Genomic DNA, 15,414 nt, shown 5'->3' with positions numbered 1-15,414 from the left:
ATTTTTTTGTTAGCAATAAATTATGTGAGAGTGATAACATTGATAATGCATAATATGCAGATGATGGAGAAACGAGAAAGATGGTTACAGTATACATAGAGCTATTCATCGAAGATCAGAAACACGACAAGCTTGCACCGCTCAATCAGTCAGCAAGAGAACAGTAACTCGATTATGCCATTCTTAGTGCAAAATGATAGTAAAATGATGAAAGGCCTAACTAAATTAGTAAGAGTTCTCGGAGACAAAGCTTTTTCTTCCTAAAAATGCAGTCCGTGTCCCTCAAATGCATAAAGCTTTATTTATGTGACTATTAAACACAATATCTAAAAGGCAAATCTTTTGCAGATTGACACCTCGGAATGTGCCTGCTCTGTAATATAAAAAAATAACAAGGGTACGAAAGAAACATGCTTTAGTAAGATGCTGTCAATTACAAGAATTTAGATCACTGTTAGTCTTGACTTGTATCAGTCGTCATAACAACAGATCAATTGGATAGATCGGTTGCACTTTTAATTCCTTTATCAGACAGGTGGCTATTTCTGGTGATTTGATTTTCTACATGACATTGAAACATTTTGAAAAATGTTACAATGGAAATAAAAGTTTTGTGATTTTCTCCAAAACCACTCTGAGGTTGAATTTCAACATATTTCAATGAGGGTCCTATAAAGGGTTAAGTAAATTGGTGCTTATCAACTCAAAAACCTCTCATATTTGACATGTTTTGACAAATGTTTTACAAAAATGAAAATGACTGCCAATAGAAAAAAATATGTTCCTTAAAGAGAAACAGCCTTTGATCTTTGCCCTAAGAAGGCATAAACATTTAAAATCACTGAGATGTTCACAAGGACGAACGACAAAACCATCACATTAAGTCTAAAACATAAATACAGCAAGAGTCACAGCACATTTAAGAAATAAACAGCACACATATTGGTTAGTTTCACCACTGTTATAAGGGGTAAATGATATATATTTCTGCTAACGTCACATCGATACACCTCCTGTAGGTTTCTTCCTGAGATTGATAAAAGTTCTGATATCTTAGAGCCAGTAACTTTAGGGATGTCTGTGGAACACTTTGGTATCACTCTGCAGACTAAAGCCCTGACAAAGGTCTACAAGTTGGAGAAACAAATCTATTTGAGAAAGCACAACTGAAATGAGCAGAAATGAATCCAGACACTGTACAGCAGTACAGAACAGTGCAATCTTATTTGGTGGCAGGTTATAATAGAATTTGTCTTATAGTAATCTTGAAAACTAGAAACTTCCCTGACCAAAACTTTCCTTAACTACTCTAATAAGCAGAATACCATATCTAAAATCTAAATATCCCTTAAATATAAATAACAATAACTTTTATAATAACGATGACTAAAACATCAAGAACGCATTGCGTTCATCCCATGAAAACTTACTATACAAAGGTGGATGCATTTCAGAATCTGTTTAACTAAAATACTATGAAGCACAAGAGAAATAAGTTTGATTCCATGCAAAAGTAAGGACAAAGCTTTGTTGAGCGTAAACAGTACTTAGGCATTTATGTTTCATAACAAATGTAGAATATGGTTTTATTGCTTTCCACTGGAACTTATCCTGGCATGTTTTTCATGAGCCAACTACAGTGCATCCTTTTCACACAAAAATGGCCACATCTCACAGGTTTGTCAACATGTACTGTGACACACACACCAAATGTTTTTACAGCCTTGTTGCTTGAAATGGAAACATTTCGTGAGAAATTTACCTTAAGTTTTATTATCCAAAAAAGCTTTAGTGAAAAACAAGGTTTTCAGAACAATTTGAAATATTTTGTCATCCATAATTATTAAGGGACACATTTCTATACGTGTTGGTCAAAAATACACACACACACACACACACACACACACACACACACACACACACACACACACACACACACACACACACACACACACACACACACACACACACACACACACACACACACACACACACACACACACACACACACACACACAGATACACACAGATACAACACACTTGAGACTTTCCTGAGAAAATTGAAATTGAATCAAACCAGGAGTCATGTCACTAAATGTTATAACCGTTTTTTTTTAAGGGGGCTGACACATCATTTCAAAAGACACTTTTCATCCATGCTGCTCAATTATTCACGTCATATTAACCCTGTAGTATGTTGTTCCATCACTAGGAACAGGAGGACACAGAGAAAAACAGAAATGTCTGCTGCTCCTGTCTTCAGAGCAGCTACAGACAACCATATGAGCACATACAGGCTTAATGGAGGCTTCTTCCAGAATGCCACCACCAGCATAGTGTAACACAGACAGCTGATTGACTGAGGGGCTAAAAGTTAAATAGAAATAATGCATATTTAAATTAAAATCAAAAACAATGCACAAGAATACAAATCTATACATTAGGCTACATGGATTTTTAAAGACTGCATTTATAGATTTATCCAAAGGCACTGTTTGCAACAGCAGACTGGTCTTCTTCCTCTCCCTTTATCCTCACACAAGCAAGGAGTGAAACGAGATGGTCCATGTAGAAGGACAGAAATGAAAACTGAGGCATTTCAGAGCTGAAAGATTTCAACTGGTTTTCTTTTTGTCTGCCAGATCAACACCAACCTTTGTTTCACTCAAACCAAGCCTTGCATTAATAGCCAAGAAGCAAATGTAACAGGAAAGCAATGTCTACATGTGGTTTGAACGGTCGAAAGCCATTTAGAATTTTCGGCCACTTCACCAGTCATACTTCGTCAAAATTAGCAATGGGAGGTTTCATAAATATTTTCCACATCTCAATGAAAGAGCTTTTGTGTTGACAGCTCATGCGTTCAATAAAATACAGGCTATTGTTTTATTCTTTCACTTTTTAAAAATTTTACAGCTGCCTTTCACTTTTTGGTGCTGAAATTGGATTCTGAACAGGCTCGCTGTCACCTCAACGACCCCAAGGGGCTGAGCACAACAGGTGGAAATAGTGAAGGGTGACCAAGCGCAGGACAGGCAGTGACATGACTAAAGGCCCTGAGGGGAGAGGGAGGTCTGAGTGGGGGAGGGAGGTCTGAGGGGTGTGATAAAAGACAGCAGCCAATAAGAAACAATCTGCTTTTAAAGGCCAAAAAAACCCCCAAAACACCGAAATAAAATCAAAGTCCAGGAGAGCTGCTGCTGTTTGAGCTCTTATTCCGGATGACGGTACTTAATGACAGACTTGCGGTCCGGTCCAGCTTGCAGCATACTGTTCAGAGCCTCACGAACGTCAAGGGTTGCGGTGTTGCAGTGGCCATTGGGTAAGGAAAGAGAGTCCGACTGGGGGAGGAGATAGTGGGAAGAGAACTGAGAGGAAGAGTTTGAAAACAGAGAGGAGGGCGAGGAGGAACTGGAGAAGAAAGAAGAGGAAGATGATGGTGGGATGAGAGTGGATGCAGGCATGAGGCCGGCAGGGACGTGTGAGACCAAGCTGTTTGACGCTGAAGAGGTGGAGGATGTGGAGGAGGAGCAGGAAGAGGTAGAGGATGTGGGGCTAGCTTTCTGCGTGGGCATTGGGGGAGACAAGGACAGGTCAAGAAAATCTAACAAGTCTTGGTGGTTATTGGTCAGCAGGTTGTGGTTTGGCTGCTGTGATGCCTGCAAATGCTGCTGCTGTTGCTGAAGCAAAAGAGGTCGCTGTACTTGTGCAGCGTGCTGGGCATTCGAAGTGTTCTGAGAGAGCAGAGACTCCAGGTTAAAGTCATCTCCGAAAGATGAAGAGTGTCTCATCAGACCGTCCAGGTTCAGTCTGCCATCGGTGGTGTCCGGGGAGGGGGATGGAGAACTCACAGTCAGGTCCAAGATCTCATCCAGAGGATTCTTGGAGGACATGTTGGGAGACTGTGGGGTCTGATGGATTGGAACAGGCTGGTTCTTGATCTGTGGAAATGATGTTAAAAAGGACTGGGGATAAAACTGTGATAAGTTAGAGGTGAGGCTGACTATGTTGGGCAGAGAGCCTCGGTTGGTGGTGGAGGTGTTGGTGGAGTTATTCGGCCAGCTGTTGTGGGTCCTTTGCTGGGTTTGGCTGTGATTCCTCTGTAAGGACAACATCGCTAAGCGTTGGGAGGGCTGCTGTAAGGTGGACTGGGTTTGGGTTTGCATTCTCTGCAGCTGAGAGATGCTCCCAGTTTGGGTCCTTTGAAGAGTGTTTTGTGTCAGTTTCTGTTTGAGGATCTGATTGTGGACTAGCGACTGGGCGAGGGACTGGTTAAGCATTGGTTTCTGGCTGAATAGATTTGCCAAGAGGTGTTTGTTCTCCTGCTCCATTTTACGCATGCGCTCCTCGGCCAATCGCTGCTCCAGCGCCTGCTGCTCCCTCTCTTTCCTTCTCCTTTTCACCTCCTCATCCATTTGTAACAGCTCCTCACGCACACGTGCCACACAGTTCTCTGGGATCTTGATACCTGAGAGAAATTAAGAGGAGAGTTGCATCAGTTTTTAAAACACCCAAAAGCAGATGTTTAAAGGGTGGTGTCAGGACCACGTTGTAGAAATCATTTGCAATGTTCTTCAGTCCAACAAAAAGGAACACACACATATCATCAGAGCAAATTTGTGACATCGTTCATATTTCAAAACTCTGGCCCAGAATACTTTTTAACAGAATCAGTCATATCTCTCTCTCTCTCTCTCTCTCTCTCTCTCTCTCTCTCTCTCTCCTTCTCTCTCTCCCCCTCTCTCTTTCTTTCTCTCTCTCTCTCTGTGTGTGTGTGTTGGTTGGATGAGGGTATGAGTGTCTGCAGTGTGGTACTGACCAACTTGCTTGTTATGCTGCTTAGTTTTAAGGCGGACGATCTGCAGGATGCTGGAGCTGGTGATGTCAGAAACCACGTCGGACACACGCTTCCACACACGCAACAGGGCACCACACAACATGTGGTACTGACGGAGACGCATGCCTTGCAGACACTCCTGACCTTCCTCTATCTTCTTACACTTGCCGTTCCTAGGAAGAGGAAAAAGTCAGACATTTAAAGCTTACAAAAACAACAACAAAAAAAATCAATCAACCTAAGCCACTTTTTATTTGATTCATTTTTTACTTCTTTACAAGCAGTTCTCAGGTGACCCCTGGAAATGATCTTATAACCTAACAGAATTCTAACAATGAGTTCCAGGGACATCAGCAGCAACAAGTAACATTAACTAGTCCTGAGGGACACTGTGGATTCGTACCAGTTGGCATGACTACACTTCTTGAAGGAGAAGGTGAACTGATTCTCCCAGCTGTCCCTGGCTTCCTCCGGAGTAACCTAACAAAGGAAGTGAATGACACAATAATAAGTAAGAGTTCATCATACAGACCCCCCTCACACAATTTAAAACATGCCCCATTTATAATAAAAAGTGCTATCTTCCCTCTAAAAGGAATACCCAAGTTTTCACTCATTTATATTGCAAAATTGTGCAAAAATGACATTCAGTGTTCTGAATCATTAACTTTCCTTGTGCAGGGAAGAGAAACCTTAGAGAAACTTAATGTACCTATAGTTTTAATATTTAAAGTTCACAGTTATAACATTTTCGATGATGGGGTTTTTAAAAGATTCCTGCCTGCCTTTAAATTAAACTGGTTCAGTACTCAATTGTGACCACAAGGGGGCACCAGAGCCTACAAAGCCTCAGTGAGGTAATAGATCCAGTGACACTCTTGAAAGATTTCCTGCTCTTTTTCTTTAATCGTTCTCCATAATTATCCCCCACTCTCTCAAATTTTGAAGATGTTTACATAATATAACTGAGACAAGATGAATTTTCACGAAAATATTGAGATGAAATGAAAAATGTGTGGCACGATCATAACAGTTGTACTATTAGCTGTGATTTACCAGCGGTTAAGGAGCTCACCTTCCGGTAACGTTGCTGCAAGTTGTCCAAATTCTCAGGGTGGGCCTGCTTGCCAATGTTTGGCTTGTAGACATTGAAATTCTTACCTCTTCCTTGTTCAGCAAGTAACACACATGGGTGGTTACCTCGGAGCTGCAGTGGAGCCACAAAAAGAGTGAATTAATTGAAATATCTAAAAACAAGTGCTTCTCAAAAAAGCTGGAATTTCAACCAGGTTTTATAAAAATTATGTACAAATTACACGTACAGTTTATGATTTAAAAACAAAAATGTGATTATGACAGTACTGTAAGCCAGTCATAACACTAAATTAATACTATTATCTAAAACGTACACATTCAGAATCCCTGAAGAAAACTAAAAATATCTCAGGGCTGACGTCTTACCTGATTAAAAATAGCAGCACTTTTAATTTCGAACATACAAGGATTCTGTGAAGCCTCCTCTTGTGGGATTAGTTTACACTGCACGCTACAAGCACCCAGGATGCTGGTGGCTATTATAACATTACCATAGCAACACAACAGCAGCACAGATGGACTGATTGATTAATTACAAATAAGAAATGCAATTACAAACAGTGGACTAATTCCCTGTATTATTTCTAACATCATAATATGTATGGTACACTCTTACAATAATTTGACTTAATTATAACCTCATTTTTTGAAGTGCTGCTGAACCACGTTAGAAAAATTCCAGCTTGATATTAAATGTTTAATAAAGTTGTTGTACATTAACCATTTATAAACAAAACCTTCCCAAAACACACAATGGTGGCAGGGTTAGAAGGTTGGCAAGTTTTTCGTGATGAAGCAACCATCCAACAAACCAAAAAAGCAAGCTAGAGTCCGTGGACATGTGTTGTGTCCACCTCATATGCAGTGAGGTCTATATTGAATAAATATTATACATGTAGTGACCTGGCGGCACGTTGGCGCAGTGGGTAGTGCTGTTGCCGCACAACAAGGCGGTTCCGAGTTCGAGTCCCGCTCTGTGCGGCCGTTCCAAATTGCACGTAAGAGTGAGCGTATGTGTGCGTGTTTGTGTCTCTGTGTGTCTCCGCGGTGCACTCCGCAGTTTCCCCTGCCTAATGCCCTCAGTCACCCGGAATAGGCTCCAGCTCCCCGCCACAGCAGATGAAGCGGTCGACAATGAATGAATGAATGAATGAATGTAGTGGCCTTAGAGAACACCTAGGTTTAGGTTTGCTTACTTTCTGGGACAGGTAGAATCCCTCCTCAGGACTGCTGAGCTTCAGTGACCTGTTGTACGCCTCGTCCCAAGGCATGCCTCTATCCACACTGATCTGCAGGGATAAGAAGGAGCAGAGAAGTCTGTGCTGTTAAAAGTCCTGAGACAGACAGACACTTTTACCATAATGCAATATACATTTAAAGACGAACACCTTTTGGAAGGAAATACAGTAAAAGTGAATAAAACCCATCATCTTGCTGCACACCATCCATACTTGTTATCTATATTCAGCATCTGCTTGGCTGTAACTTCTGAAATTCAAATGTGCGTTAGCCTGCAGCTGATAGGTACAAACAGGAGATACCAGTAATTCTCCCACCTATGGAATCTAAATGTGCTCCTGGGCTAGCCCTGTATGATCACTGTCTTTGGTGACATCAATCAGAGCCTTAATAGCAAAGGAGAAACACATTACCGCTCAGAGGCTAAGTAAAAATAATTTAAATTTTGTCAGTTTGTGCACATAACCTCTGCAAAGCATAAAACCATAATAATGTATTTATAATGAATTCACAGTCAGTATTTGCGACTTAATCTGTGATGACTGCTTCCAGCAAGCCACACTGGTATGAACTCAAAATAGCAGGCAGAGGACTTATTTTAGACGTCATGTACAGTATTTTCCGCACTATAAGGCGCACTGGACTATAAGGCGCACCCTTAAAAATTTGTTTGTTCTATAAATTATTTTGTATATAAGGCGCACCAGAATATAAGGCGCACACAATAAAAAATAATTATTATATTATATATATATATTATAATTATATAATTTATTTGATAAACTGCAGTGGCTGTAGTTGCGCAATCAGTCCATTAGATAGAGCCGTGCTGCTCATGCAGTCATGATTGCATTCATGACTTCCTGACTACCTTTGAATGGCCACTGTTGTTATGTCAATAAGCCATTCTGAGCCTCATCAAGGAAACCTGATCACTTGATCACTTTGCCATCTTAGAAAGAAGTCAACACGCATATTAAAAAACTTGACATTAAAAACTGGTTAAATTCATTACGAGTGCAGTCAGTGTGAACAGAGTGGATTATTTCCTGATCTGAAGTTCGAAGCAGATATTTAAGCTCCGACGTTCGTCTTCGTTTATTAATTAAATATTTTTTCGATCGATCGGTAGTCCAGTCGGAGGTGAGGTGCAGCTATTTGCTGCTGTGTGTCCTAAACAATTGTTAAACTAGCTTTTAATGTCAGGCTGCTAATTTACTGGCAAATCTGACGCTGTTTTACTTTTTAGAACTGACTTTAACGTCGGTGTCTCACCGCCGTGAATCTCACAGCACGTCACTGCAGACAGAATACACAAGCCTGAATGCGCCCCTCCGCCGCCCGCCCAGAGATATCAACTACATTTGTAAATCAATGGCAGCACATCAGACACCTTTGTCTAGCAGTGACTGCTCTTGAAATTTCAGAAAAGGCTGGAAGTTCAGCTTTGAGGGTCTTTCATTCACCTTTATGCCAGTTTCTTCGTGAGTACCCACAGACTAATAGAATGGACCGTCACTAGATTCCAGATGACAGCACAATGGTATTTTTTAGACCAATCAAGTTTAAAGTGGGTTATTTCCGACGCCAAACAGTTAGGAAATACTGAGATCAGTCAGTCAGTCAAACTTTATTAATAGAATTGTTGAAAGTTCCTTATGATTTGCTACGTAATCACCGGTGCTCCTACACTCTGCTCTACCGTCTGAGCGCAGCTCAGTCAGAGCCAGGACTTCGGTGACGCCCCTTGACTACCGTTGCTAGGGGGTGTAGGCCCGGGTGCCTTGTGAGGGGGCTCCTCCGGTGACGGAGTGCGGCATGACTGGCGGCCAGACTGCCGGCTTTTTTTCAGCGATCATGTTTTTAACCAATATTAATATGAATATTAATCCATATATAAAATACACCGGATTATAAGGCACACTACGGGTTTATGAGAACATTTTAGGCTTTTGGGTGCGCCTTATAGTCCGGAAAATACGGTATATTCATAGAATCACATCTGGTCGGTAAAGCTCCAGCTTTCTCAGCATGTACAAGAACACAACTTTCATAAACCTGTGTTCATTAAAAAGGCTTCATCTGAAGATGATGTTTAAATCTTCAAGAACATGAAGTCCCGTAAATGTGCCTGTGCTCATCAGTTGATCTGTTGGTTGCTAGAACCAACATACAGTCCAAATGAGCGACCCGTTGGAGCTAGTGCTGGATCTTGTAGGCTAAAGCATTCATGATACAATAACAGGCTTTTACTCAAAGTAATGATCTGAACATCTGAAGTGATGTGGTGCCTACCTTATAGAGAACAACCTGTCCATCCTGTGGGTTTCCTACGGTCAAGAAAGTTTCCTGCTTCTCTTCATAGATCTCGTCGTTACCTGGAGCAAGGTCTGTCAGAAAACACAGAAGTGTTTAAAGTAAGAAATTATGTCAGGACATAAGGCACCATGTTTTTATATCAATTCCTGGGTTTTAAAAAGGAAATCAATGATGACAGACACATGTAGCATATAACCCTTACCTAGTATTCCCATGTCATATTTGCCCTCCTTCTTATCTTTCTCAATTAGGTAGTCAAAGTTGTCGGTGAAATACTGGAAGAGAAAGTTTTGCTTGTGCACCTCCAGTCCCAGGATACGATTTAAGAACTTAGTGATGCTGCAGTCTACGATAAAGATACAACACAGAACACTGAATGCAGCTGATTGAATATTCAATCGTGTGTTCATGGTAGCAATCTACTGGTATGAAATATGCCTATGTCTTTTAGATATTGTACCTTTCTCTGTATTGATCCCAAAGCGAGGCTCCTTACAAAAGATGCCAACATCCATCATTCCAAGCTTCATGTCTGAAATAAAGAAGCGTTCAGTTGGTTCACTGATCAATCACTGTCAACTCTGTTGGTGAAGATGCTCTGTTGACACACAAAGTGCAAACATACCTCTGAAGAACATGGCATCCCCCTCAGGGTAGCCCTTTGGAGGGGGGACCTTGTTCTCTATGTGGCCAAGGATCGCTTTGGTGATTTTATCAAGAGCCTTCGTTCCATACTGCAAGAAAAGTGAAATTTCACTTAAAGAGTGACAAAGAGAGAAAAAGAGAGAAAGAGAGATTTTGACAGAAGATGTTAGAGATTTTGTTTATTGCCTACCTTATTTTCAAAATTGTACTTGCTCAGGTCTCTGGATTCTGTGGCCCTTCTGTCTCCATGGGTCAATGCACCCTGCACAGTGGGTTAACAACAGTACTATTATTAGCTTAAGTGTTAGCCTCAAAGCCTTCAGAACATCATTGCGAGAACACAGACACACTGATATGGGATAAATCACTACACAACATTACTGTCTAACCAGACTTTGCTGCTCAGCCTTGGTACCAGGAGGGGATTGAGAATTAAATAACTACATCAAATCAATCAAGATATTTTATTGATCCCAAAGAAAAACTGGGATATTTATATAGGTATATAAAAATTATTACGACAGCCTAACAATGCATACCAGTATGGAGGTCATTCCTGATGTCTGCTCTTTTAATTATGACTGATAAAGTATATAGCAGGACTGAGATATGAGACAGAAGTCATACATCGGCATGTTTAATCTATAAACTCATCAGATATCTATGGGGGCCTGTAAACAGTAACTAGTCTGGAACTACAGTGCCAATAAATGGAAAATAGCCTGTGGCAGTGGCTACTCATGAGATCCAACAGCTGTGCAAAATTGAGATATGGAGCTAAACGGAATCACTATGACCCTCAAAATAACTTGTACTGACAGATAGAAGGGACCTTGAATTGTTATTTAATCCAAACTTTTCTTGTAGCTGTTTTCTAAGGCGGATGCTGTTTTTCTTGATGTCTTTCTATAGGCTCTTAGGTTTCCAATGAACTGTGACTGCGGTGAAGGAAAACTTAAAACAAGCCAAGGCATCAGAACAGCTGCTGAATCTACCCACACCGATTCCGAAAACAAAAGCACGACTTAACCAACAATGACTTTACTGCTGATCTGGAGTCAGCCAGTTGAGAAGGTTATCAGGCAGTGAAATGGACTGACTGTGCTGGCTGGCAAACACAAGACATTGTTGTCCTGTTCCAGAAAAAACTGTCATGCTTTGTCATTGTGGAAATAAATGTCCAGCTAGCACTGAAATAACTTAATAATGATGGAAAAGAAAGCTAAACTTTAAAATTATTCAGACAAGTCACGTTTTTTTCTGCTTGTTCAGTTTTCCGTTACTGAGCCGGAGAAGGGAAAGACCCAGAATCCCTTGGGGTTTGTGGTGGCAAGTTGATATTACTTCAATAAAGAGACTCATTAGAGAGCTTTTAAAGTCTGGAATATCCCAGAAAACTGGAAGGACAGAGGGTGAAGGCAGTGTCAGGACTCCAACGGTACAGCAAAAGCAATACACAATAATCCATGAAACTTGAAAGTAAACACTGATATAGATCTGTTTATGACGGAACGATTATTTTGATTCTCAATGAAACAATATATAAAAGAGCAGTAAAAACTAACATACACAAAAACACGCACGCACGCACACACAGACACAGACAGACACACACACACACACACACACACATACACACACACACAAACACACCCATAAAACCACAACACTCACCAGGCTCTCTAGTCTTTTAGCAACAATGGAAGCAAAGCGCCGCTCTCCAGCCAACTCTGAAATAAGGAAGATGTACTCTGGGGCTGTCACCTGATTGGATCGATGGGTGCGACCTGGAAAGAACAAAGAATACGCGATGAGACAGAATTTACAAACCTGAAGGTGTTGGGATTAAACAGTCGTAGTAAAGTTGATGCCACACATTTCCACGCTCAGAGAGAAGATAACCTGCACAAATAGAGTTCATTAACAACTCAAAACAACCATCATGGTGTATTCGTGCAATGTTCGTTTGTCTGAGCAAACATTAATCAACCAAACAAGGATTAAGCTTTGACTTTCGCATCAAACAGGACAGCCGCTAATGGAAAAACGACTTAAGATTCTATTTACTGCAAGTAATAAATGTGTCATCTGCATTGCGTGTGTGTGTTTGTGTGCGCGCGTGCGTCAGTTGCAGCAGACAAAATTAAGTAATGACTGAAGGATAATTCTGAATATGTAAATAAAACATATGCAGGGGAATACCCCAGGAAATAGGAAGGGCAGAGATTGAGTCATACTCATTTGATCTCAGGCTCATAAATATGACTTGTTGATTATCTATCTTTCAACCTGATACCTCGTTTAGAGTGGCAGGACAAACCTTATGTCTCAATCTGTACTGACATTCAACACAAAATCATGATTGGGGAAAACAATACTGATTTCACCGTAACACCCAAAGCAACTTTAGCCTGAAAGATCATTATCTCATCTTCACAGTAACCCCATCACTTCCGTGAAACACAGTTGCTTTTAAAGGGAAAGAGGAAGCTTCATTTACTTCCTTTTAAGATTGAAAGGCTCACTGTGGTGCTGCGTGTCCTGACTCACCAAACTGCTGAATGGCTCTGTCTGCACTCCAAGGCAGCTCAAGCGTCATGTGGACCCTCCGTCTCTGGTTTTTCACTCGCTTGTCTGCCTGCAGGGAAATACCAGAGCTCGCTGCCTCTGAGATGATGGCCACCAACTGGAAAGTAAAAAGTCATTGTGAGCAAAGTTCTTCCCACTTTAAATATCTTTAGAATGTAGCTGCTTTTATACGCTCACAACATTTAATATACAGGAAATACTGTAACATGTATTATGGACAAATGCACTATCCATGAACTTTTGGACTGCTGTTCATGTTTGTGTTCGCCTGGTGTATCTGACCTTCTCTCCACTCATGAAGCGATCTTTCTCCTTGATGTTAATATGATCGATGGTGAGACCCTGCTCAGCCCTTGACTCATAACGGACGCTCCCATCAGGGCGCCGCACCACACGACCCTTTCGACCGGTCATCTGCAAAATAAAAAAGGAATCATCATCTTAATATGTTTTCAGAGAGAAACTCTGCTTTAAAATTACATTTTTTTAAAACACTGATTTAAATGTTGCCAAGTGAAGAAAATCTAAGGCTCATACCTCTGAGACTTTATCTGGTCCTCCAAACTTATCGATGAGCTCATCCAAGGTATTGAGAGGTAGTTCTTTTCCCAGTATGGATATTTTGTTAAGCAGGCCGTGTTTCATTTCCTCTATCCTAGCTGTAAATAAGGAACACAGATGTCAACTACATAACCTTTTCAGGAAAATCATATCTACTACTCGCTATAATGATAAATATCTAAAAAGCATATCTATGGATAGGCCTCCATGTGTTGGAAAATATCAACAAACTAGTTTTTCTAACATTTTTGTATAAAAAAACAAGCATGAACCTCATTGTGAGGTAGGAACGGAATACTATGATCTAATTTTTATCTTTTCCTCCCAAAACACTTGGAATTGCAGTTCCTTAAATTGCTGGATATTTAAAAAAATATTCTTAAAATGTATATTTTCTGAATCAAAAGAGGCACAGTGATGTTTTTGTATTTTCATCGCAAATAGGTGTTTTAGAGGGGTGGCGGTGTGATGTGGGAACAATGAAAGACATGTAATACTTGTTATACAAAACATACATTGGTTATTAGCAAATATTCAAATGCTAATGGTGTGATAATATCATGAACTGATATCACTTGATTATAAATGTCTCTACCACCTAAGTTTGTCTCCTCTACAGTATTTATTTTCAGGATGTGTACTGAACACATCGTGAAATGTGATGACTGCAAAGAAAACAAATCAAAGCTTGCAAAATTTTATAAAAGCTACCAACTTGTCCATTTGTACCCAACATGTAAAAATTCAAGGTACTGTTAAAACCAAAACAGATCCCAAAAAATATTAATTACTTTCTAAACAAGTGAAAAACTAAGGCTTAGCACAAAAACACTGTTTTGAAACTGACTTTGGGTTTGTTGAGTTTAGAATATATGAGCTACTCGTGTATCCATGCTTCTGCAAACATAGCAGAGAAAAGACACATGTCCTTACCTGTCTGGCAGCTGGTGTGGTTAACAAAGATGACATCATCGTTGTCTAGAAGGGAGTCTGGTGATGAGTTGGAGTCTGTGTCCATGCCATCAGAGTCACTGCTGCTGTCATCGCTAATGTTGATGACTCCGCCAATGTCCACGGTATGTTTGGGAATCTTAGGCTGCCGAAATCTTGGCTTTCCTGATAGGAAGCCACAATGTTATAATTTAGGAATACAAGTAAAAAAGAAACCTTTACATAATTTTTGGCAAATATTTAATGAGTTCTGCAGGCTGGAAGAGAGAGGGTGATACCAAGGGAAAAAAATCTTGACCATTAAATTAGATTTAATTGCAAATACTTGACATGTCCGCTGAGCTTGGGCTACATTGCGTAAGAGTAAAGAAAATATTACAACTTTTCCCAAACCATTCAGGAATGCTGTCTTCCTAGTCACTTACGTTTTCTCTTATTTCCTGGTGCTTTCTCCCTTCTTTGTTTCTCTGACGGGAAGTGTTTGGTTACAAGAGACTGGAATACTCCCCTAAAAGAAAGAAGAAAAACAAGGAATAAAAAATATTCTGGTAACAAAGGGACCGTGACAACATGAGGAACTTCTGGTAGTTAGACACTGCATAGTCCTGATTTAGCCTTGTTATAGGTGTGAGGTGCTGACAGATGGAGAATCATGTTTGTGATCTAATACAGTGCACCCTCGCGCATTTGCGCGTTAACACTCGTGACTTCACCTCATCTTGGATTTTTGGTAGGCAGTCACATGATACAGTACGCACATTCTATTGGCTGACAGCATCCGGAAGTGCGCTACATTCCGTGAGTCTTGGACTTCCGTGAGACACGAATGTGCTTTAAACAGTCGATAAGAGTGTGGGAGAAGTTAATACAGATAGAAGGTGGTTTAATATCAGTATGGGGAGTGTTCAAAAACGTTTAGATTACTGTAAATAACAAGATAAATAGTTTGTCGCTCTATCGCAGAATTCTTTATTCGCATGTAGTTCCTGGAACGCATTAACCGCGAGTAACGAGGGCACACTGTACAGCTTTTCAGGTAATCAAACAAGGATCATGCTGTTTTTCACTTACTCTGCGGCAGAAACAAATCTATCTAGATGCCCGTCGTTCTCATCCAGGACTTCTCTGGTGCGGGACTCTCCAGTAGACTGCAGCCCAATCACAATGCACTGTAATGG

At 40.5% G+C, this 15,414-nt stretch overlaps 1 protein-coding gene across 3 annotated transcripts in view; it reads right to left on the bottom strand.

Annotated features, from left to right (window-relative positions):
* Positions 1-2,337: 2,337 nt before the first annotated feature.
* The window catches only part of sbno2b (strawberry notch homolog 2b), a 58,652-nt gene continuing 45,575 nt past the window's right edge, over positions 2,338-15,414 (bottom strand). For all 3 annotated transcript variants that reach the window (XM_068319979.1, XM_068319980.1, XM_068319981.1), the window contains 17 exons: positions 15,308-15,405; positions 14,662-14,744; positions 14,219-14,401; positions 13,262-13,383; positions 13,007-13,138; positions 12,686-12,821; positions 11,810-11,922; positions 10,326-10,397; positions 10,116-10,224; positions 9,951-10,022; positions 9,693-9,836; positions 9,467-9,561; positions 7,129-7,221; positions 5,913-6,044; positions 5,241-5,317; positions 4,820-5,010; positions 2,338-4,468 (listed from right to left, as the gene is read on the bottom strand). In XM_068319979.1, coding sequence (XP_068176080.1) covers positions 3,213-4,468; positions 4,820-5,010; positions 5,241-5,317; positions 5,913-6,044; positions 7,129-7,221; positions 9,467-9,561; positions 9,693-9,836; positions 9,951-10,022; positions 10,116-10,224; positions 10,326-10,397; positions 11,810-11,922; positions 12,686-12,821; positions 13,007-13,138; positions 13,262-13,383; positions 14,219-14,401; positions 14,662-14,744; positions 15,308-15,405 — 3,108 coding nt within the window. In that variant the 3' untranslated portion in view covers positions 2,338-3,212. The remainder of the gene's footprint in view (positions 4,469-4,819; positions 5,011-5,240; positions 5,318-5,912; positions 6,045-7,128; positions 7,222-9,466; positions 9,562-9,692; positions 9,837-9,950; positions 10,023-10,115; positions 10,225-10,325; positions 10,398-11,809; positions 11,923-12,685; positions 12,822-13,006; positions 13,139-13,261; positions 13,384-14,218; positions 14,402-14,661; positions 14,745-15,307; positions 15,406-15,414) is intronic.

Source organism: Antennarius striatus, chromosome 7, assembly GCF_040054535.1.
Source record: "Antennarius striatus isolate MH-2024 chromosome 7, ASM4005453v1, whole genome shotgun sequence".
NCBI classification, from domain to species: domain Eukaryota; kingdom Metazoa; phylum Chordata; class Actinopteri; order Lophiiformes; family Antennariidae; genus Antennarius; species Antennarius striatus.
The sequence above is the reverse complement of the archived record's forward strand: the minus strand, read 5'-3'. Positions and strand labels throughout refer to the sequence as shown.